General features: G+C 43.6%; 1 protein-coding gene across 1 annotated transcript; it reads left to right on the forward strand.

The window, feature by feature from the left end:
* The first annotated feature begins 6,086 nt into the window (after positions 1–6,086).
* On the forward strand, positions 6,087–21,387 carry SRD5A3 (steroid 5 alpha-reductase 3). Its single transcript, XM_041726123.1, has 5 exons — positions 6,087–6,407; positions 13,583–13,725; positions 15,566–15,763; positions 19,094–19,228; positions 20,113–21,387. Exons 1-5 carry the CDS (start codon positions 6,187–6,189, stop codon positions 20,370–20,372), a joined length of 957 nt encoding a protein of 318 aa, XP_041582057.1. The 5' UTR covers positions 6,087–6,186; the 3' UTR covers positions 20,373–21,387.
* The last annotated feature ends 2,931 nt before the right edge of the window (positions 21,388–24,318 follow it).

The following is a 24,318-nucleotide window of genomic DNA, read 5'->3' on the forward strand; positions in this document are numbered from 1 at the left end:
CACAATTTTAACTAAATTGGAAATTTTTTCAACTGCTACCTTTTCAAACTTTGTGTGTTCTGCATTTTCTCTCTTCTGGCCTCCTCTTGATTATAGGTTGGCTCACTTCCTTCCCCCTCCTTGTTTCTTTCCTTCTTTCATTTTCAATCTCTATTAATTTCACTGTTTTCTGAATATCTACCACAGAAATAGTTTCCCAGTCTCTTTTCAGCTCTCTAATGAGCTATCCAATCACTTTTTGCCTTTTTTTTTTAAGATTTATGTATTTATTTTAGAGAGGTGGAGGAAGGACAGAGGGAGACGGACAGAGTGGAGGAGGGATAGAAGGAGAAGGGAGAGGTTCCCAAGCAGACTCCACACTGAGCACAGAGCCCAACTTGGGGCTCGATCCCACGATCCTGAGACCATGACTTGAGTTGAAACCAAGAGTCAGAAGCTAACCAACTGCTCCACCCAGGTGCCACATGCACCACTTTTGCCTTTTCTAGAACTTATATTTGTGTCTATAAAACTTGCCTGGTCTTCTCCAACAGTGCATTATTTCTAGGGTTTTGACTCCTTCTGTGGTGTCTTGGAACATTTTGAATATATTAGTTTTATATCTCTCAGATTGTGATTTAGTTATCTCAACTTTTTAGAGCTCTGTATTCCTGATTTTTGTCACTCATGGTATATGGATTCCATGAGTCCAGTACTTTTTAGGAAACCATCTTTAGTGTGAGTTCTTTTTGCTCTGACAATCTTTTTCAGGTGGTTTGGCATTTACTTGTAGCAGCAGAAGCATCAAAGGTTTAGACCAAAATTTTATGTTATTTTTTTGGTTAAGAAAGATAACTAAGTGAAAAGATAGAACCATTGCCCAGGAGACTGGATCTAAGGTAAACAGGTAGAAGGCAGACAGTAGAGTTTTGAGCAGAGGAGTGACATGATTCACTTACATTTTTAACAAGATTACTCTGGCTACTGTGTGGAGAATAGTCTATAAAGGGGACAAGGGATAGAAATCGGATACTAGCTGGGAAGCTATTACAATAATACAGTAGAGAGGGAAAAGTGGTTTGGACCAGGGTAGTAAGACTGACTCGGTAAGAAATAGTCAGATTATGAATGTACTTCTCTAACATTTTTTTATTGTAAAATGCAATAAAAAGTACATAAAAGCACAAGAAACACAAGTATAGAGCATAACAATAATTATAAAGTAAACATCTCTATAGCCACCACACAGATCAATAAATAGAGCACCACCAGGACCCCAGAAGTCCCTCACATAAACCTCTTACCAAACACAAACTTTTCTCCCTTGAAAGTGACCTGCCTTTTATAATAGTCATTTCTTTGCTTTTCTTCCCTGTTTTTAAACTTTATATAAGTAGGATTATACAGTGTGTAATTTGTCACCTTGTCTTGTCTCACCCAACACTGTTTGTAAGATTTATCCATATTGCATGGAGCTATACTAGGTTCCTTGCAATCTCTCTAGAATATTGGATTGTCTGAAAATGGATCACCGTATTTATCTAGTCAATTGTTTATAGACATTTGGGTTGTTTTCAGTTTTGAACTATCATGAATGTCCTTTGAATATTATTGTCTATATCTCCTGGAGCACATGCATGTGCCTTGCTCTAATACATCCAGGAGTGGAATTGCTAAGTCATAGAATATGATACATTCAACTTTACTAGATAATGCCAACCTGTTTCCCAAAGTGGTTGTAACCATTTCTCCTGCCTCAGCATGTTTTGATGATTCCAGTTGCTCTAGAATTTTAACACCTAGTATCTCAGTTGTTTTAATTTTAGCCATTCTGATTTAATATTATATTCCATTTAATTTTCAATTCCCTGATTATCTATGTGATCAGTTACATTTTTATATGTTCTTGGTAGTCTGAATATCTTTGGGGAAGTCCTGCTCAAGTCTTTGCCCATTCTTTGCCTGTCTTTTTTTTTTTCTTTTTTCAATTTAAAAATGTTTTTTATTTAATTCTATATTAGCTTTATGTATAGTAAATACCTTTCCCCATTCTTTGCCTTGTATTTCACTCTATGATGTCTTTTGATGAAAATAAGATTTGAATTTCAATGTTGCAGAATGTACTGATATTTTCTTCCAGTTGTTTTTTATATCTTGGGGTGGGGTGGAGAGAACTTCCCTACCAGGAGATCAAGTGGTTTCTTATATAACCTTCTAGAAGATAAAGGAGAAAGTAGTCTCCTATATTACCTTCTAGATTTATTTTTGCCTTTCACACTAGGCCTCTAATCCACCTGGAATTGATTTTTTTTACTAATGGAGTAAGGAAGGGATCCCATTTCTTTCTCTCTTCTGTCACCACTCATGTCTATCTCCAGAGATTTATTCATCTGTCCTAGCCTCACTTACAAAGTACATCCTTTCCCCACTGATGTATCACACATCCTCAATCATACATCAAGTGTTTGTACATATGGGGATTTGTTTCTGGGCTCTCCACCATGCTCCACTGTCTATTGTCTATCCCTACTTTCATTCCACACTGACATCATTACTACAGCTCTGTGTTAGCCTTGATGTGTCATAGAATAAAGCCTCTAATCTCCTTCAACTTCAAGAGTGCCTTGGCCATCTTCAGCCTTTCCTACTTCCATATAAACTTTACATTTTTATTTTTTAAAAGATTTATTTATTTCAGAGAGAGAGAGTGGGAACAGAGAGAGCGGCAGAAGAAGAGGAAGAGAATCTCAAGCAGACACCCCACTGAGCATGGATTACAATGCGGGGCTCAGTCTCACAACCCTGAGATCATGACCTGAGCTGAAGTCAAGAGTCTAATCCTCAACTGACTGAGCCACCCAGGCACTCCTTCCATATAAATTTTATTTTTTTTTAATTTTTTATTTATTTATGATAGTCATAGAGAGAGAGAAAGAGGCAGAGACACAGGCAGAGGGAGAAGCAGGCTCCATGTACCGGGAGCCCGATGTGGGATTCGATCCCGGGTCTCCAGGATCGCGCACTGGGCCAAAGGCAGGCGCCAAACCGCTGCGCCACCCAGGGATCCCCATATAAATTTTAGAATCGGGTTTTTAAATTCCACAAAAAGTTGGAATTTAATCAGGATTACATTTATTCTATAAACCAGTCTGGGAAGAACTGTCTGTCATCCTAACCAATCTGTCATCTCGGTATAGCTCTCATTTTAGATATGTCTTTTTTAATACCAGTATGATTTTATTTTCTTTGAAAAAGACTTACATATCTTTTATGGGATTTAGTCCTAAACACATAATATTTTATGCCATTTTAAATCATATCTCTAAAACAATTATCTTCTGTGTTTGTTGGGAAATAAAATGATCGATATTTATAAATTGATCTTTGTATCCAGCAACCTTTCCGAATTCTCCAATTAGTTCTAATATCTTGTTGTAGACTTTATTGGAGTTTCTTATTATCTTCAAATAATGACAGCTTGTTTCTTACTTTGCAGTTCTTAAAAATTTCCTCTTTTCCTTACTTACTAAGCTGGTTAGGGTCTTTCATAAAACATTGACTCCAAAGGTTTCGTTGAATTGACTGAATTTGGGTTTCATGTTTTGAAGGCACAACCAAGAGGAGTTGCTGACCAATTATAGTTAGGCTGTAAGAGAGAGAGGAATCAAGGTTGAGTTGAAAGTTTTTTCCCTGAACAACTGGAAGAATGGCACTGTCATCTACTGCAGGCAAAGCCAGAGATTTGTTGATCATACAGTGTTGGTAATTTCAATGAAGATAGATAAAAACCGACTTATACTTAGTGGTGATGATCTCTCTCTCTTTAGCTTGGTTTTCCACATCTGAAATAATTCACTCCAGGAAGGATTTAAACATATACAAATGGTCTCAGTAGGGTTTGACTTGTGACTTCCTGTTTAGCCACTGCCCTCTACAAGGGGGCTTGCCTGAATATGAACTGTGCACTCTAATTAAAATCTGAACCAAAAACAGAGAAAGAGATACTTTGCCCTCTAGCCTCAATCTTTCCTATTTTATTACACACACACACCTATCTTGTTTTGCAAACTTCCCCAAGTCAAATAATTAAAAGAGAATCTCTCTCACCAAGGAAGCCTAATGCCTGCAAGTAGTTTGTCTGGAAAGAGGTCCTAGAACAGCCAGCTGCATTTCTGTGGTGTTAACCTAAAAACAATGAAGAGAAATGAAGGGGTAACTCCCGCCGAAGAGATTCTGGGTCATACAAGAGCTCATTGTCCCAGCTAGAAGGCCATTTTGACCATCTTTTATCACATAGCTCTCAGGGCACTGGTAAAGCCTTAGGCATTCTTGCACAAAGAAGCAAAACTGTAACAATCCTTTGGTTGTTTAACCTACCCACCCCAGTTCCCTGATGCTTATTCAACACACATGTAAGACATCTCATTGGGGGTAAGCGCAATAAGCCAGCTGCCTCTTCCTCCTCTCGCCCCTCACCTGCCACCCAATCTCAATCAACAAAGTAAGCTCCAAAAAGGCAGTGGCATTGTCCTGTAAACCTCTCTGTCCTCACTGTCCAAAACGGTGCCTATCATATAAGAGGCATACAATCTTTTTTAGAATTGACATTTTAAAGGTTTGTTTTTTTTTAATATCTTATTTTTATTTATTCATGAGAGACACAGAGAAGAGAGAGAGAGAGAGGCAGAGGGAGAAGCAGGCTCCATGCAGGGAGCCTGACGTGGGACTCGATCCCAGGTCCCCAGGATCACGCCCTGGGTGGAAGGCAGGCACTTAGCCGCTGAGCCACCCAGGGATCCCCAACATTTTAACAGCTTTTTAAAAATCACCTCAAAGGGTTAAATTTTCATTTACCGCAACTGAAAAACTCCATACTTAAATTGATTGACTTTACTGGCTTAAACTAAGTCAAAATTTTAAATGTTTAAAATTAATGAGTCACTTACCAGCACTGTCATCACGTAGAGTTAAAAACTGCCTCTCGGGAGTGCAAGTCTAAGGAAAGGAATGCCATTTTTAAAAATAAAACCTTTAGCACTTTCACTTTTGGGTCCTTTGCAATTGCCTTGATTTTCTACTTTAGACGTGTAAATTACACACATTCCCAACATCCTAATACAACCCCTCATTTTGGGGGACGACCCGCCTTCCTCATCAACATACACCCAGACCTGCATTAGTCTGGTTGTTTGCACTCCCAGCCGTGTACTTGAGAGTCAGCTTTTTTGCACTGAACCTGCCGTGGGTCATCTTTAGGTCATCTTTAGGGTCATCACCCTAAAGGGCGCTCCGTGTTCCTAGGCTTTATCACTATCGTGTGAACGTGGGCACTGATACCACGACGTGTTGTTGCAACAGGATTTAACTAAACGCCCTACACTGGGATGAGCCCTGGGTGGTATGCTGCATGTTGGCAAACTGAACTCCAATTTTTTTTTTAATTTTTTTTATTTTTTATTTATTTATGATAGTCACACACAGAGAGAGAGAGGCAGAGACATAGGCAGAGGGAGAAGCAGGCTCCATGCACCGGGAGCCCGACGTGGGATTCGATCCTGGGTCTCCAGGATCGCACCCTGGGCCAAAGGCAGGCACTAAACCGCTGCGCCACCCAGGGATCCCCAACTGAACTCCAATTTAAAAAAAAAAAATTTTTTTTAAAAGAGAAATGTTTGTGAGTCGGGGGATCCCCAGGTGGCTCAGCGGTTTAGCACCTGCCTTCAGCGCAGGGTGTGATCCTGGAGACCGGGGATCGAGTCCCCCATCGGGCTCCCTGCAGGGAGCCTGCTTCTCCCTCTGCCTGGGTCTCTGCCTCTCTCTCTCTCTCTCATAAACAAATAAATAAAATCTTTAAAAAAGAAAAAGAAAAGCTAAACGCCGTAAAGTGAAGCGTTCAGGGTTGTTTCCACTTTTCCACCCACAGGACCGCAGCAGCGCAGGCTTGGTGGCAGGTCTTCGAACCGCAGGGTTGCGTCGCTCCCGGGTTCCGCCGGAGGGTCCCGAAGTCCGATTAGGGACCCAGCGCCGCCGCCCGGCGCCAGCGTGGCCCCGCCCCGGTGGGCGTGGCCACGCGCGTCCCCGCCCCCGCTGCGTCCCGACGCCCCGCCCCGCGGAGCCTGGGCGTGCGGCGCGCGGGCGGCGGCGGTGGCTGCGCGGCCGGGGGAGCTCGGGGGCTCCGGGCCCTGGGAGCTCGGGGCGGCGCGGGCCATGGCTCCGTGGGGCGCGGCCGAGCTCTGGGCGCTGACGCCGCTGCGCGCCCTGTGGCTCACGCTGACCGCCGCCTTCCTGCTGACCCTGCTGCTGCAGCTCGTGCCGCCCGGCCTGCTCCCGGCCTGCGCGCTTTTCCAGGACCTGATCCGCTACGGGAAAACCAAGCGCGAGGGGCCGTCGCGCCCGGCCGCCTGCCGGGTCTTTGACGTCCCCAAGAGGTAACCGCGCTCCGGCTGCAGCCCGGCTGCAGCCCGGGAAGCCGAGGCGCGAGAGCCCGGGGCGCGGCTCGGGCGGCCGGCAGGGGGCAGCAGAGGCGGGCGCGGTCTCCCCGCGCGGCGCTGCCGGGGCCGGGCCTCGGGGCGGGGTGCGGGGGGAAGGGCAGCGCTTCCGACTGTAGGCCTGGCCCCCGGGCGGCAGGTTAAAGCCTTTGGGCCCCCATTCTTCCCCCGCACCCCTCCCTGCACTGTAGGGCGCATCATGTAGCTTGAGGCCCCTCACTTGTGGGCGCGAAGGCAGGCCTCAGTTTCCCCCATTTGTCTCCGACCCGCGAAGTCAGGACGGGGGAGGCGGCGAGCCGCGGGCCTGCCACCCGCTCCGGCCGCACGGACACCGACCCTCCCCCTCGCTCGCACCTGGGCGCCCCACCCCCACCCCCACCCCGGAGAGCGGCCCAAGCCTGAGCCCGCAGCTCTATCCGACTCTCAACAGACTTCACGACCAAGTTCGATGAAAGATTAAATCGTTAGGGCTTAAAGTAGGCTGCTTTCAGGAACCGTAAAGACGTGTTATAGTTTGCTGTTGTTGTTGTTGTTGTTGTTGTTGTTGTTGTTGTTGTTGTCTTTTACTTTGAATTCAGAACACAGCGGGGAAGAGTCAGCCAAACACTTCTGGACGGTCTGGAGAGAAGCGGTTTAGCGCCGCCTTCAGCCCAAGGTGTGATCCTGGAGTCCCGGGATCGAGTCCCACGTCGGGCTCCCTGCATGGAGCCTGCTTCTCCCTCTGCCTGTGTCTCTGTGTCTCTCATGAATAAGTAAATGAAATCTTAAAAAAAAAAAAATAAATGCACCTAAATGCATGTATGTGGGAAGGAGTCTAGAGGAATGTGAAAAGGTTTCTAATGTGTCAAAACACCGGGTTATCGTTTGAACCTCCCAGGTCCTCAGACAAGAATGTGAGCTGACTGTCATGTGGTTTCTGAAACGGAGATAACCCCCCACTTGTGTCTGTTGGAGAAACAGTTGCCAGGTGTTGACGCTGAGAAGTAAGAACTGGGTCACCCAGGAGAGGAGGAAGGGGAATGAGGCCCTGGGAGGAGGTAGAGGTATTTAGCACAGGTTAGTCAATTTTTAATCAAGTCCGGTTGCAGTACATCCTTTTCTGCTTTATAGCAGTGGCACTCCCGGATTATCACTTTTTTAATTGATAAAGTGAAGGAAAAAATTTTTTTTAAGATTTTATTTATTTATTCATGAAAGACATAAAGAGAGGCAGAGACATAGGCGGAGGGAGAAGCAGGCTCCATGCAGGGAGCCCAACATCCGACTCCATCCCGAGTCTCCAGGATCACACCCTGGGCCAAAGGCAGATGCTCAACCGCTGAGCCACGCAAGCGTCCCGGAAAAAAAATTTTTTTAAAAGATTTTATTCATTTGTTCATGAGAGACAGAGAGAGAGAGAGACACAGGCAGAGGGAGAAGCAGGCTCCATGCAGGGAGCCGGATGTGGGACTCCATCCCAGGTCTCCAGGATCATGCCCTGGGCCGAAGGCAGGTGCTCAGCCGCTGAGCCACACAGGTGTCCCGGAAAAATTATTTCTTAGTGTGAATTCTAACAACTTGTTTTCTGAATTTTGAAAAAGGTATTGGTGTCCCTAGATTAGACCCATTCAAATCATTCCCCACAGCCAACCATTTCTTGGGCTCCCGTACCCCAGCTGTTAGTACTCAAGGGTCCGACCACTAAGGAACAGACTTGGTGCTTTCCTTCATTCGTTACTACTCTTTGGGCTTGTTGCAGTTTTTCCCATAATTTACACCTTTTTCTTCTTTCAGAATTCTAGAGTAGAACCTCCCATGATGTCCAAGGGATGTTTTGTTTATTCAAAATTTAGACCATTTCTTTGAGTATTGGAAGAAGATACAGCAAGTCCAGGCCAATAAAAAAAAAAAAGACCAAATATGCCTAGATACTATATTTAAATATTTTTCCTTGTGCAAAATTCAATCGTGCTCTTAAAAGTGAAAATAAGCCCATGATTTTTATGCTTAGAGGCAGCTGTAAATCACATTTCTGCATCTAAAAATGGTGCTTAGGTGATTTTGTTTGGGGTGATTTTTTTTCCTAAGGAGGCAGGAATAACCTTAAATCAGTTCATGGCTTGTTCAGTTCTCCAACCGATGTTGGGTAGCGTTTTTTCCTAAATTAAGGCGATGGTGCTTTTCTTGCTTTCCTTGTGCTTCATAGATTATTGACTTCCCAGAAAGTCTAAATAAATAGGTGATCTCCGACGTGAGTCCATGCTCTTGACTTGTGTGATGTTTATAAAAGTACTTCTAAATTTCCAAATGGTATCAAAGCATTGCAGTTGAATTAAGTTCTGGTAGCAAAAAAGCCACCCAGACTTTTCTCCCCAGGGTTCAGCAGTCCTAACCAGAGGTCCAGTGGACAGAATTCAAGGCAAACCTCCATTAGAAAAAAATTACAAAACAAAACAAAAAAATTACATCTTCACTCACCTCTAGCCAAAATTCAGCATTTCCCTAATAATATATGTAATCAACAAACCACAATAGAACTAGCAGTACTTGCAATATTGGGACAACTTTTTTACTTATTTTATTTTTTTGGAACAACTTTTTTAATATCACATTAAGATTATTGAAGAAACCTCAGAACATTATTTTCATCACCACAGGAATGAATCACTGGATCTTGTTATTTGAGAACAGTAATTTAGCACATATATTACTATATCACAAATTTCTCTTTTGGTAATTATGTTATCTATGTTTCAATATAATTGGTTTCCTTGGTAATCCCTATGTATTTTGTGATACCATTTTAAGAAGTAGCCAGTACCCTTCAACAGACTACCAAAGGAATCCATGGAAGAAAAATGTAAAGAATCCCTGCTGTAGACTAAAAACTGGCCATAAGTTTACATTTGTCTTGTTTTCACTTGGTTCAGTGCCTGACAAATAACAAGGTCCTTGATCACTATATTTTGAATGAATTTTAAGGAAAAAAGGGTTTAGTTTTAGTTGGTTTGTTGATTAACCGCTTACTCAGAATAACTTTGGATGACATACCTTCTCTTTCAATTATTGAATCCGCATTTATAGAGTACTTGTGTGCCAGGAGCTTTGGTTCTTATAAGGCAGTAAATATGTGAACAAATCTTACAAAACAAGATAATTTTGTATTAAGTGCCTCAGAGAAAGTCCAGCAGGATTACTTGATCGTGAACAAAATGGGGGTGGCCGTGACAGTGGCAGTGACAACACTGGAGAGAATGGTCAGGGAGGGGTGGGACAGGAGATGAGTTCACTGGGGGAGGCAGGGCTGGCTCACCAGGGCCCTGGTGGAGGTAAGATTCTGTTCTGAGTGTATGGAAAGCCATTGATGGCTTTAGGATGGGGAAGAAAGCATGGCATTCTGTGGTTCGGGTCTTGAAAGGATGGCCAGCCGTCATGTGGAGAAGACTGAATAAGAGGCTGCGGTGATGGGTCAGGCAAAAGGCAGTGGTATGGAGTAGAGTGTTCACATAATAGCACCTCCTTGTCATATAGGCGGTCATGACATTAAAGCACTTTGCACGGGCCAGGCACCTAGTCAGAATTCAGTAAACATTAGTTCACGTCCTTAGCCCCATAACCCCCCTAGTGGCGCCTTGGATCAGTTCTAGCTATCAGCAAACATGTATTATATATAAGATCCTGGCTCCTGGCTCAGATTCATCCAGTGGCTTCCAGCTGACTCACAGGAAGAGCCCAAGATCCTACGTAGTTTTGTTCCTACCACCTCACTGACTTCTGCCCTATAGTTAGCCCCCCCATGCAGTACCAATCCAGTTTTGCGGGCCTCTCTATAACCTTCCTTCCCACCTCACAGGCCTTTGCACTGCCTGCCCTCCCCCCGACCTAGAAAGTTCTTCCCCCACATAGCCACGTGGTTTCTGTCCTCACTTCCTATAATTCTACTCACATATTACCTTCCCAATGAGGTGTTACCTATCCACCCTGTTTAAAAGTGTCATTCTACCGACCCCCATATTCCTTCTCTTCCTGGCATCTATTTTCTCCATAACAGTTACCACCTGCTGGCATGCTATAAATTTACTTTTGTGTGTGTGTGAGCATAAGTGCCAGGAAGGCTGGAATCCTCTGTTGTTTTCATTGCCGGATACCTAGAGCAGTCCCTAGCTCCTAATAAGCACTAAAATATTTATTGAATCAAGGGAGTGCTTGCTTGGTGCCAAGTCCTGTGTTACCATAAAGATCACCTTCTCCCTCTTCCCACAGGCTTGGAAAACAGTGCTACAGTTACGCAAAGTGCCAAGGGAGGAAAAAGAGGGAGAATGTCTAAAACAAAAAGAGTAGAGTTCTTAGATCTGTTGTTTGAGACTAAAGCTGGGTCTTTTTAAAAAGCAAGAGTTTTATGGAGCAAAAGATGTTTCTTACAGAGGGAAATCAGGCAAGCAAAACGAGATAGAATGTGTAAAATGTAGGAATTAGAACGGCAATCTGCAGGGCACAAGTAGGGCATAGCAAGATGTGGCTTAGCAACTTCTCCCAAACATATTTGAGCAATTGGTTGACTTTAAGCTTGGTATAAATTGTCAGGAGTAATATAGGGACAGAAAAGCAGGTTCAGGCAGGTCTAGGTTGCATGAACTTGAAGGGCAGCAGTGTGGAGGCGTCTGGGAGGCTCAGTTGGTTAAGTTTCTGAATACCGATCTCAGCTCTGGTCTTGATCCCAGGGCCCCACATGGAGCCCGCTTTAAAAAAACAAACAAACAAAAAAAAAAAAAACAGCGCTTTTAACTTCAGAGTCATCCGGGCTGAGTCTGGAGCTGATGCCACCACTTACTGTGTGGCCTTGGATATGTAACTTAGCAGCTAAGCCTTGGTTTTCTCATCTGCCACATGAAGATAACCAAATAAACTTTACAGAGTTGTTTTTGCCTACTTACCAGAGGATTTTTTTTTAACTTTAAAAAGAGTGAAATGAAAAAGCAGTGCTTTGTGCATGTGTGGTAACATATACGTAACACTTAGCAATTTTTAGCCCTTATCAGATGTACAGTTCATTAGTTTTGAATACATTGACGTTGTTGTGCAGCCATCGCTGTCAATCTCCAGAATTTGTCCTCAGCCAGAAGGACTTTAAAATATGTTATTTAAGTTGCTCTGCACAAATGGCTCCCAACACACTGCGTAAAAGCCAGTGTTCTTTTAAGACCCTATAGCATCTTCTTCTCCCACATGACCACCTAGCCCTCCCCACACAGATGTCCTTTACTGTTCCTCAGAGCCTTTGCGGTTGTCATTTCCTCTGCCTAGAAAATTCTTTCTCTGGGCTTATTCATTCTAGCCAAATGTCGCTTCCAGATAGGCCACCCTTGACCACCCATCCAGAGTGGCCTCCCCTCTGCACCCACCCTGCCCCCTAACCCGACATTATGCTAGATATCCATAGCATAATGGATTTCATTTGTGGACCATATGCTGAAAGGTAAACTTCATCAAGGCAGAGACCTGGTCTGTTCACTGAATTCCCAGATCCTAGAACGTTGCCCAGCATGTTCTAAGTTCTCATTAATATTTATGGAGAATTGAAGTGGGTAGAGTGGCTGGCCCAGAAGATACTTTTCAAAAGTTGGCCCCTCCCCTCGGTGTGGAAGCCTCCAGAGCAATGTGCTGCTGACATTCTGCTCTGTTCCTATAGCTCAGACCATACCGGGGCTCAGTTCTAGGAAGTGTGTCTTAAGAAAGACCCTGGAAGACAACCAAAAACCAGTGGCCAGGTGGGGAGGGGGGTGGTACTGGAAATGACACAGGTGAACTCTTGAGGAAACTAAGTTCTTGAGCCCAGAGAAGACTGGAATCAGGAACTACAGGCTAGGGATCCCTGGGTGGCTCGGCAGTTTAGCGCTTGCCTTTGGCCCAGGGCACGATCCTGGAATCCCGGGATCGATTCCCACATCGGGCTCCCAGCATGGAGCCTGCTTCTCCCTCCTCCTGTGTCTCTGCCTCTCTGTGTGTGTGTGTCTATCTCTATCATAAATAAATAAATAAATCTTAAAAAAAAAAAAAAAAAGGAACTACAGGCTAGCTCAGCGGGGGCAGATCCAGTGATAGAATTTGTAATAGTAGTTGGGAGAATTAAGTGAGTTGCTATGGAAGGATCAGATTAGGTCAGTATTTGTCAGACTGGATTGCAGGCACTTCTGGTACAAGCATATTCTAGATCATCTGGAAGAAAAAAATCCCTGACGTCGATTTACTTTTGTGTGACTAATAAGACAAGGAGGTGGCTTAATACAAAGTGATATGTCGAAGACCAAAGAAGACACCCTGCTGAGTCAGAAGGATTTTGAGTTGACTTAAAGAAAAATAGAAGTATAGGTTAAGGGACCTCAGAAGAACCCGTGTTCAGCCTTTGTGCTATAGTAGATGATTTCATCTCGTAAACCAACATCCTCTTTCACATTACAGTAACATTGCTAATTCCAATTTTCATTGGCCCTGGCTTTATTTGTATTTTCATTTGTAACTGCATTGATTGCAAAATAGGCACTGTATTTGATGGGAGCTATAACCATCAGGAGTTGATACCTCATTTTATGAGTTAATATTTGTCATGTTATTATAAAAGCAATTTAGGTCAACACAATTTAGGAAAACACTGAATCAGAAGACCTTTAAGGTTCCTGGCAACCCTGAGAGCTTGTGGTTTTGCAAATCTTGTGTAACAGTTGTATGGCTATTGCAGCAACATCGCCCAGGATTTAGAAATCTTTCACACATTTGGCTTGAGTTGGCACAGTCTAGGTTCTCTTTGCCAGGGTCTGGTCCCCCCTACGTTGGAACCTGAGCCAACCCTGTTACCCAGAGATAAGAGAGATTGCTAATTGACCCTCTATCTAGGTTTAACAAGGTCAATCACATTCCCGTTAACCTCAGGAGGCCTCTTTTACCTATGAGTTTACCAGTCCCATCATTTGAAAGATTTTAAAAGTCTGAACACCTGCAGGATTCAGGTTCTATTAAAAAACCAAACTATACTTTGGGAATGGAGGAAAGAGGATCGGGAGCCTAAAAATATTCTTCCTGCACAATGCTTTAAAGTGGACCTCCCCCTGATAACTGCCTAAACTGGTTTAACCTTGCAGGTATTTTTCTCATTTCTACATCATCTCAGTGCTGTGGAATGGCTTCCTGCTTTGGCACCTTACTCAGTCTCTGTTCCTGGGAGTGCCTTTTCCAAACTGGCTTCATGGTCTGCTCAGAATTCTCGGGGCTGCCCAGTTCCAAGGTATGACTCTGCTGGCTAGTTACAACCATTTCATCCTGTTCCTGTCTTTCTGCCTGCAGGGAGCTGTTCCTGGTATTTCACAGCCAGCCCCGGGCTCCTCTGTGGGCCCAGGAAGTGGAGGGTGAGGGCAAGAAAGAGTTCTGCATGGTTGCTAGCTAGGTGGCCACAGGGGTGTCTCCATGTCCCTCGCTGAGATCACAGCACACTGAGAGTCAGCTGTTCGCCCCAGACTCCCAGCGGGTGCTGTGCTGTGTACAGGACTGGCTGTTCTCTCTCTGATGTTTTTAGTACTATCGATAAATTTATACACTTTATACACTTCATTGGAAAAGCTCTTAGGATCCCTCAGGTTTGCCTTGAAACATTTGTCATTTCTATAGTTGAACCAAAGTCCTGTCTCAGAACCCCAGAAATAAAATAGATAATTACTTTTTGATCGCCAGTTAAAAACGCTTGTTATCCTGTAAGCTTTAGTTATATAATAAAATTGACTATACATAGTTGTTGAGCAGAAGACTATAAAATAGCCTTTAAATTCACCTCACTTTACCTCAGATAAAGGATACACAGAACAATTTTAAAAATTAGGACTTGAAGGTGAAAACCATAAGGTGGCCTCAATTAATGTCAGGGAGAGCGTGAGGGGCAGAATTAGAAACAGATTGTTCTGGTGCTATCTCTGTCTTTTGTTCCCACAGCCAAACCACTGGCTCTGTGGGAACAGTCCTTTCCTATATAACCAGAGGGACTTGTTGCAAACGATGACAGCCAGAAGGGAAGACCTGTGCAGATTGTACTTGGAAGGGGAGGAGGCCTCAGCATATCCCACTTCACCCACTAAAATTCTGTCTCTTCCTTTGTTTACTGTGGGGTTCACTGGGGCTCTGGTATTTGGAGGGTTGGTTGTGAGGAGTTTTATTTGTATATTTTATCCTATTCCTAAGGAGTTAAAACTAGGATTTACTATATGCAAAATACAAAAACACCCAAAGCTATTCTGTACTGATAGAAGTCTGGATAAGCCTTACCCATGGGTGGGGAGGCAGTGCCTGGAGGGGAATACAAGGGAGTGCTAGTTGTGTTCTGCTTCTACGACCTGGGTGCTGATTATATGGGTGGAATACGTGGTTTAGTTTGTAAAAATCTGTTAAACTGTATCCTCACTGTATTCTTGTGTGTGTGTGTCTCTGTGTGTGCATGTGACATTCATTTAAAAAAACATCTAGGTGTTATGTCATTTTAAAAACCAGCATTACTTCCAAATTCTTTTGGCAGAGGGAATGAAAGACAGGTAGGAAGATAAATCTCAAGGCTCACACAGTCCCCTGAAAATATAATTGTCTCTCTTTTTTTTTTTAAATATGGAAAGAAATGCATAATTCCCTCTGTCTTTGTTCCTGTCCTCTTTTCTCCTTCTTGGCGTGCCTGCATCTCGTCTCCCTGACCCAGGGATCCCACCAGCTGGGGTTGTTACAGGTCATCCAAGCATTCTCCTGACCATCTTCATCTGGCTTTTAGTTCCAGGAACCAGAGATCCACAGATAGCAGGTTCTGAGTGCACAGACTCCTTCACAGTGACATACGTGTAACCGGAAGGCTTTCACATGATGGAGAGTCCAGAAACCTGAGTTTTTGACTAGCCAAATTCCTTAACTTCACATGGCCCACTTCCTCATGACTTAAAAAAAAAAAAAAAAAAAAAGTGTTACACTAGATTTTTAGGGTCCTCTCCTAGCTCTAATCTTATTTTAAAAATCTGTTTAACAGCAGGGGAAAAAAAATCTAACTTTGGGTTAATCCTGGAAGGAGAGGTGCTAACATGTTGCATTCTGAATTATAGGGAGTGAGCTGGCGCTGTCTGCATTCTTAGTGTTAGTATTTCTGTGGCTACACAGTTTGCGAAGGCTCTTCGAGTGCCTGTATGTCAGTGTCTTCTCCAATGCTGTGATTCACGTCGTCCAGTACTGTTTTGGACTTGTCTACTATGTCCTCACTGGCCTAACTGTGCTGAGCCAAGTGCCAATGGATGGCAGGAACGGTGAGTGGTCCTTGGGGTCTTCTGTTAGCTGAGTCACACTGGGCCTATGAGGTACTTCTCAGGCAAAGCAGTCCACCTAGCATTACAGAAGTTTGAAAGTAGACCTGCCCAACCCACTTTGCATTTGAAGAGTTTGAACTCAACTAGTAGTTAGAAAATGTCAACATGCCCGAGGGGATATATGTTAACTATTAAAAGAATTGCTAAAACCTGAAAGATGCCAACTTAAGCACTAATGCCTATAGGAAAGATAGTAAGTGCCAGGTATTCAGGAGGCTTGGTGTAAGGATGAAGAATTGGGATGTGGATCTCCCTTGGTGGGATTGAAGTCTGTGAACTCATGCGGAGTTACTCTGGGAAGACAGAGGGAGTATGGTTAACAGTTGGACAAGAAACAAAGGAGCACCCAAGAACAAGAAAAAGGGGCAGCAAAGAAAGTTGCCCCAGCAAAGGCTCCGTCTCCCTGGGGTGCGGGTGTAAAAGCAGAAGGGTGGTGCAGGATTAAATCTCAGAAAACCCAAGGAGGAAGGGCTAGTGGTGAAAAGTAGTGATTTGAAGAGGGAATAGAGAGCCATTTTGTTCCCATTCAGTTCCTACGATTATTCTGATTATAACAAAGCTTTCCTGCAAGGGAGGCAGCCTGAGCGGAGAGGACAAAAGAGTACTGTAGTGAGTCAGGATTGTGTCTGAACGTTTCTGAGCTTCCACTAGCCAGGAAGAGGGAAGCAAGACCATGACCTTGGTTCATGTGGAGGAAATGAAGTGTGTTTTGGGTGTGTGGGGTGGGGAGGGAGGCTGGAGATCTTACACATTAGGGCTGTCATTTTTGTAAAAACCATGCATGCTTATTACACAGAATTCAAGTCGTTTGGGGTGACTGAAGTTAGATTTTAGTGCTGAGGCTAACCTCACCGTGGACCTTTGGTATCCCTCTGCCCAGATGCTATACCGAGACCAGTCATGACTGTTTTCTCTAAGTTCAGGTCTTCACATTTCCTAGCCATCCTTGTAAATAGAGTCCAAAGTCTAGATGTTTCCAGTACTTAGGGAGTGTGCTTTCTCCTCAGGTTTGATTTCAGCTTCAGAGTAGCCCCTTGAACATCCTCTCTGTTGCTATAGCACAACCCAAGGCCTCTATGGCTTGAGAAATGATCTTTCTTAATTCATGAATTATTTATTGGCTTCAGCCACTCAGCTAGCATCTCTCCATCTGATTCCAGTGAATTTAGCCCGGTCAGTGTTTCCTCCCTGAGCTCTCTGCTGTGGCCTTCACGTGCAGCCCATATCAAGAGCTTACCTGTTATTCATGGTGAACGGTAATAGGATTTCCACCCAAAGGAGCTTTCCGAAGCACTTAGCTAACCCACCAGCTTTCACTGTGTTAGCGTCCGTTGGCATTCCATATCTCCTCTGGAGCTTCACCTGCTAGCTTGACCCCAGCTTTTGCCCTCCCTTCTATATAAACAGTCAAGAAGAGGCAGCTGAAACACCCACAAAAATCACTTTCTAGACATTGCTTTCTGAAACTGTCTTCTGTTTCATCTGCTTATCTCTCAAGAAGTCCTATGCAGGCATTTGGGACAATATGGGGACAACTGGCTTCTAGAATTCATTGAGAGAGAATACACTGGGACATTTGCCAGCTGCAGAGTCTGACGGGAATAGCCTGGGCTTGGGAGTCAGGGGCACCTGGGTCTGAATTCTGGCTTACTTAGCCACCCCCAGCCTCAGAACCTTCATCTGTAATTAGGAGTGCATCCTGATATCAGAGGGTTCTTGTGAAAGAGAAAGAACATCTGTAAGCTGCCCAGACCTTCTCGTCTCCTTATCTTCAAAGTCTAGAAGGTCTTCCTCCAACCACGCTCCATTACACTGCTGTATTTTATTTTCCCCAGGATGCCATCTCTACCTAAACTTGTCTCGGTTATTGATTTGCCTACTTGTTTCTGTCTGCCCCTTGCCACTGGAATGTGGGGTCCTGAGGCCTGAGATCTTGCCTTACTCACTGCTTTATCCCTTGTGCGAGATGCCAGGCTCGGTAGACACTCCGTAATTAAAGAGTAAATAAAGAATTAAATACCACACAGATTGGACTCTCAGCCTTCCACCTGCCTCCCCTTGTCTGCATTATAATTCCAACTTAGTCTTTGCAGTCTTTCCCTCAGAGGTACTTTTCTCTGAATCAGAGTGGGTGAGTCGGCAGTGACGTGAACGCTCAAACACTTGCTTCAGTTTTTAATCCTAAAATGACTTGCTCTTATAGCCCCCCAATATAAAAACTATTTTTCATATTTTGTTTATTATTAACCTATAAAAATATAACCATTCCATTAAATGGTAAGTCTAGTAAACATTAAGGTCTATCGGAAGGTGTTTATATAGGGCAATTTTTTTAAAGAAATGAACACAGGTTGGTGGACTCCTATTAGTCATTAGCCGTCCTCACCTGAGTCCTACTGCAGTGCCCCTAGGGAATAGCAGGATTCCTGGTTCTCTGACCTGAATCAGCTCCATAAGGTCTCTCTTGGTTCCAGACCCTCAGGCTCTTCCCCTCAGTCAGTCCACAGTCAATGGACACTTTGTTTCTTCAGTCAAGTTCCTAAGCAGCCTGACTGCTTCCTGCTGACCATAAGGAAGTCCTTACTTTGTTTTCTGACCCCAGTCCTCAGAAGACCTGCTTTCTTCCTGTCTTCTTGGTAGCTGGAGAAGAAAGAGGAAGAAGATACTTTGAGTGTTTCTACTTCTGAACTAAATCTATCCTGGCTCTTTCTAATCAGAAAGGGAAAACGTTTGGGTTTTCACCTTGCAGTGTATATTTCTCCTCTTTTGCAAAGTCCCGCTGTGAGCCTTTACTTCCAGTGGTTTTCTTCATTGGCCGAAGCCAGTCAAGTCAGTGTCCTGCATGCAGGGTCTCCCCTGGCTTAAGGTGGCAACTCAGGGTGAGATTCCTTTAGGAGTGTTTTCCTGACAGTAGACTATAAGAAAGAAGACATAAAACCAGGCTTAGAAATATAAATGCAAAGCAGTCTTTGCAAGAGTGTGTCACAGGAGTAGGACACAGAGCCAACCTCTGTGCTTGAAGCATTTGGAGAGGGAGCAGGAGAATGTGTCCATGTGGTAGGAGCTGCCCCTGGCTAAAGAGCATACCCCTTCGCCCACAGGGACAGGGTTCTCCCCTCCAGACTTGGTAAATTATATCAGGATAATTTTCTAGTCGTGAGGAACTGGATAAGTGGATAATTGTGTCCTACGAGCTGTATACTTCCCTGAGCCTCTCAAATTTTGCAGGTTGGCTGATAAGCTAATTCTTTTTTTTTTTTTTTTCTGTAGTCTATGTGATAGGGAAAAATCTCTTGATGCAAGCCCGGTGGTTCCATATCCTCGGAATGCTGATGTTTATCTGGTCGTCTGCCCATCAGTACAAGTGCCACGTTATTCTTGGCAATCTCAGGAAAAATAAAGCAGGTGAGATGTCTTTTAGAACCTCTGCATGTGCATTTTAACCCTCAGAAGTTCATTGTGTCTGTTTATCTTTTCCTTTCCTGCCCTAAACTAATTGACTATCCAGTACTCATTTTTGATAAGACACCTCTCTGGGTCTTGATCTTCCCCTTTGTAAAATGAGAGCGTTCTGCTGAAAGATTTCTGTGGCCATCTAGCCCTGACATTCTATGGTTCCATTCTGTGCTCATATTTGGGGGCCTGCAGATATGCAGATATGGGCCTCACCAGCATGTGAGCATTTGTATCATCATGCTGAGTTAGTGTCATTCCAGCCAAAGCAAAAAAACTTGACTTTTTAGCTAGCTCATGTTGACTTGCCACAGATACAGTTTTTATTAGTTTTTTTGAAGTATCAAAAATGGTATAATACTGTTCAACATTTATAAAGTACTTATGCTATGCCGAACCCTGTTCCTGGTGCTTTACATAGCTTCACAGCGCTCACTTGAGGTGAGAACAGTCTCCTCCTCGCTATACAGGTGAGGAAACTGAGGCACGAAGGTGTTAAACAACTTTTACAGAGTTCCATGACATGTAAGTGGTAGAGTCAGGATTTGAACTCATGCAGTCTGACTCTGCAGTCTGAGCTCTAATGACTAGGTAAGAGGCTTGGTGGAGAAACAGGCTTCCCTCTGTGCTTATATTCAGTCGATGGTATAATTTAAACCCGTAGCTTTTTAACACATAGTCAGTTGGCAGTGGAAGTGTGACAGGAAGTGGGTTTGCACACAGGTCTGTGATCTTCTTTTTTTAAATCAGAGTTTTTGTAAATTACTTGGGGCCCGAGGTGGTAAGCTTGCTTTCCACAACTTCTATGTTCAGGAAGTCTTCTGTTTCTGTTTCAGGAGTGGTCATCCACTGTAACCACCGAATCCCTTTTGGGGACTGGTTTGAATATGTTTCTTCCCCTAACTACTTAGCAGAGCTGATGATCTACATCTCCATGGCTGTCACCTTTGGATTCCACAACTTAACTTGGTGGCTCGTGGTGACATATGTTTTCTTCAGCCAGGCCCTGTGTGCTCTCCTCAGCCACAAATTCTACAAAAGCAATTTTGTCTCCTATCCAAAGCATAGGAAAGCTTTCCTGCCGTTCCTATTTTAAGATAACCTCAGTGTTGCATGAAGAATGCAAGCCAGGTGACAGGTTCACTTCCTCAGGACAACAACATCTAGGGACCAAAGTACAGTTCCTGCAGAATGGTTTGAAACTCTGTGCTCCATTTTTATACCCACAAGTCTTCACTGAATGAACAAAGCAATACTCCTCAAGAAAATGAATCTTCAAAGAAGAAATACTTCTGGCAGACCTGGGAGTGCCATGTCTACCTTCAGAGGCTTTATTAAAACCAACCAACTGCTAAAAAGTAGATGATACTTCTCCAAGCTGGCTCAAAAGGGAAGTACCAAGAATATATAGACACTTCACACATGCACACACATCCCCAGAGGAGGGGAGAAGACCATCCGTGGCTTGGTTTTTGTTAGGGACAAATGAGCGGGACTACATAATAAGCAACGTAGTAGGTGCTGAGTAACTGTTGTATTTCAATAAAAAGCAGAAGAGTTTGAAAATAACAATATATAATTTCACACCAACAGATTCAGGGAAAAATGAGTCTGTTGGAGATAGTTTACACTTTCACATATGGCCACCAAAATTTCCAGTTATGTAACCAGCAATCGTGGTTTCCACTCATTTCCCCCTCAAATCATAGGCTAACAGGAGGTTTGAAATCTTTTATTTAACACCTTTTTTTGACATCTCTTCCAAGGAAGTACCTTTAAAGTGAAAGCATCTGAAAATAAAATATTTTTATATCGATGTGTAAAGAGCCTTCGGTGAATAGATCGACCTTCGCTGCAGACTGGATAGAGCTATAGCCTCATTCATATCCAGTTATTCAAACTGGATTAAGCTTTGCCTGAGTTTAACTACCGAACTATTTTAATGCAGTGAATCTGAAGACTTGGGGGAATAAAGTTTACACTAAAAAAGTTTATGTTAAAGGAAAAAAACATGATTAAATCAAAGGGAAATAACTGCATGGTTTAAAAGAAAACAACTTGAAAACTAATGCTAAGCCCGAGCAATGCAGTAAAAACGGTACAACTGTGCAGCATAAGATTTCCTGGTTTAGTGACTGGGGCATCAACTTGATTGCTTTTGTGCAGGTGTCATAGTCTACTAGCTACTAAAGTTTTGCACTAATATGCACCTAGCTGTGGGAGAAAGAACCTCGTCATTAATCAGACACATCATCAAGTGCAGCCTAAGAATTTCCTCCCATCCTCACCCTTGGAGTTGTAAACCAAAGCCATTAACTGAGATTCTTCCTAATCCAGATTTTCAATATATGAATATGAAAGCACATTCTAAAGTTTTAAAAATAATTCTGCTATAGCATTTCCTCTCCCATCCATCAAATACCACTCCACTTGGTTGCTCAGTCTATGCAGATAAATGATGTATTCATTTCATTCATCATTTAGGTTTGCCATCCTCAGGACCAGGACTCGAATAAAGCTTCCTACACCGGAAATGGAAAGCATGTTGCCATCTGGGCTTAATTCCCACACAAATGGCACACAATTTTTAATAGCAAACTATTTGGGGAAAGATGTATTTTGCTGTAGCATGCCCTTTCATACCTACATTAGTCAAGAATGTGAGTGATGTTCTGGAATCTCATTGTACTTTTAAAAGGACGATAGCCCCTGTGAGGAACCCTATCGGGCGGTTAGAAGGCGTTCCCAGTCCCCCGTGTCCTTGTCTCAAGCCTGCTGTTCCCTACTGTCCCTCACATTTGCTTCCATGTATTTTACTTCCCCTCTCCCTTCCTTGCCCAAACACTGTGCTTCTTAGGTGGAGGCTGAAGACGAAGTAGGGATGTCCTTAAACGGGTTCAGAACAAAGTGGCCTTGGTTGAAAGCTTAACCATGGGGAATAGTTGAGAACTGTGCTGTGCTTGTGAGATCGCGAGCGGCATTGCTCTGTGTGTAATGAAAATGTCCTGTGCTCCCAGAGGGGGAGCAAACCCCTCCTGGGGAAAAGCCAGAAATAGGTTGGGGGCTGGAGTCCCCTAATCTTCCTGCCACCATAGTCACCAAGACTCAACCCTTCATTCTATTACTACTGAGTTAGCGGAAATGACACCAGACTACCTCCTAACAGCATTCCCTGGCCTAACTACTGACTGTACAAGTGTGCTGAAAATAGCCGTGGCTTCTGTTAAGTCTCCAAGGTATAGCTCATCCTCCATACTAACATTTGCTGTCAGTGAGCGTGGATCATTTTGTCTCCAGAGGGCTGTGTCCTATGTTATGTTTTTAACATAAAGAATGATGATTGCTAGAATTCCTACCAAAAAAGAAGGCCTTTTTAGATATTTGTATGTGACACTTAATAGTTTAAGGAGACTAAATATTTGTATAACTACCTAAGAATTCAAGGACATTGATAAGTAATGTACCTCAAAGTGAACCAATATATTAAAGATCTTAGGGGCACCTGGATGGCTCAGTGGTTGAGCGTCTGCCTTTGGCTCAGGTCATGATCCCCGGGTCCTAGGATCAAGTCCCGCATTGGACTCCCCTTAGGGAGCCTGCTCCTCCCTCTGCTTATGTCTCTGCCTCTCTCTGTGTGTCTCTCATTAATAAATAAATAAAATCTTTTAAAAATAAAGATCTTAAAATAGGAAATGAGCAAGTAGAAATTTTTTACACCTGTCTAAAGCAATTTCTGCCCACCTTTTCACATTGCTTATCAGGGAAAAAATCATTTAACTGGTTTCATAAATTACATATATTAGTCTAACCTAAGATTTTTCTAATAAAGGGACAAGAAACAGGGGGCCTGGCAGTGATCCACAACTAATTCATGCTATACGTACTTCATCACGTTTCTCAAATACCGATGATCTAGAAAGCCAGGTATTGATTTTAGGGAAAGCAAAATTTAATTCTCCCAAGTAAAAACTGAATTGCAAAGAGTTACTCTATGCATACAATTGAGAAAGTGTAGTAGTAAGTCTCTTCCTTGATAAAGATTCTCAAGTCTTGAAGCACACAGGGGACAAAAGAACATAAGAGATTTCTCAGAAAGACAAAGCTGCCTCGAGTCTAGCCCTTTGGTAAAACTTCATAGCATGTGTGCAGTTTTTATCAGGGCTCCTTGGCCTACACCACACCTTTCTGGGAATTAGAAAAGCTACCTCTCAGCACCTCCCCATAGCAGCAGAGCATGACCCTTTGTGGGCACAGAAGGCTGCTGGGGATCGTTCTGTAGCTCCGTGGGCAGTGCTCGGGCCAGATCCCAGCCCCACCTCACCCTTTGTGCCTGGTGTCCTTTGTGCTATGCTCCAACTGCACGACCTTCCATAGCTTAGAGACCAGCTGCTGCCTATCTCTGTGCAGATTCTGTTCACTCCTGAAAAAAGCAAGATTCGATTTCATGGAATCATCTTGAGAATAAAACTAGGAGAAGGGGGAATTAAGCAGTCAGTGCAGAACATCTGTGCTTCCACTTACAAAAACGGGAATTTGGTGGACAGCAGGTGAGTGACCCTCAAACAGAATGTTGGTTTAGGTGCTCTAATTCCAGCCCACATAGAGAAAATATTTTGCTTGCTTTTCTGACCAGCTCCTGTCTTTCCAGCTCATTGTTCTAGGACTGCAACTCCAACCGTCTTTCCACCCTATTGAGACCTCCAGTCTATTAATCTCATGGCAGTTTTATTGTCCTTCGCCCATAAGTCTTCTCTAATCTCTTTACCCTGCTTAAATTCCAGGCAAATCACTATGATCATTCCTTCATATATGTCTTCAACTCTTCTTACACTGCCTCTTCCTACCAATTTAGCAAAGCCACAGCCCTGGTTAGATTGAACTCTTCCCGTGTGTGTGCCCACACAACTAAACAGTGGCTAGAGAAATACAATCCACAGACAGCCCACTTCAAATTCATGACCACTAACCTCAAGTGGTCTTCAATGCCTCAATCATACTAAAATCCTCTAGTCCGTTCACTCTCCCACTCTGCTGACTGTATT

The sequence above is a fragment of the Vulpes lagopus genome, chromosome 12, assembly GCF_018345385.1.
Source record: "Vulpes lagopus strain Blue_001 chromosome 12, ASM1834538v1, whole genome shotgun sequence".
NCBI classification, from domain to species: Eukaryota; Metazoa; Chordata; class Mammalia; order Carnivora; family Canidae; genus Vulpes; species Vulpes lagopus.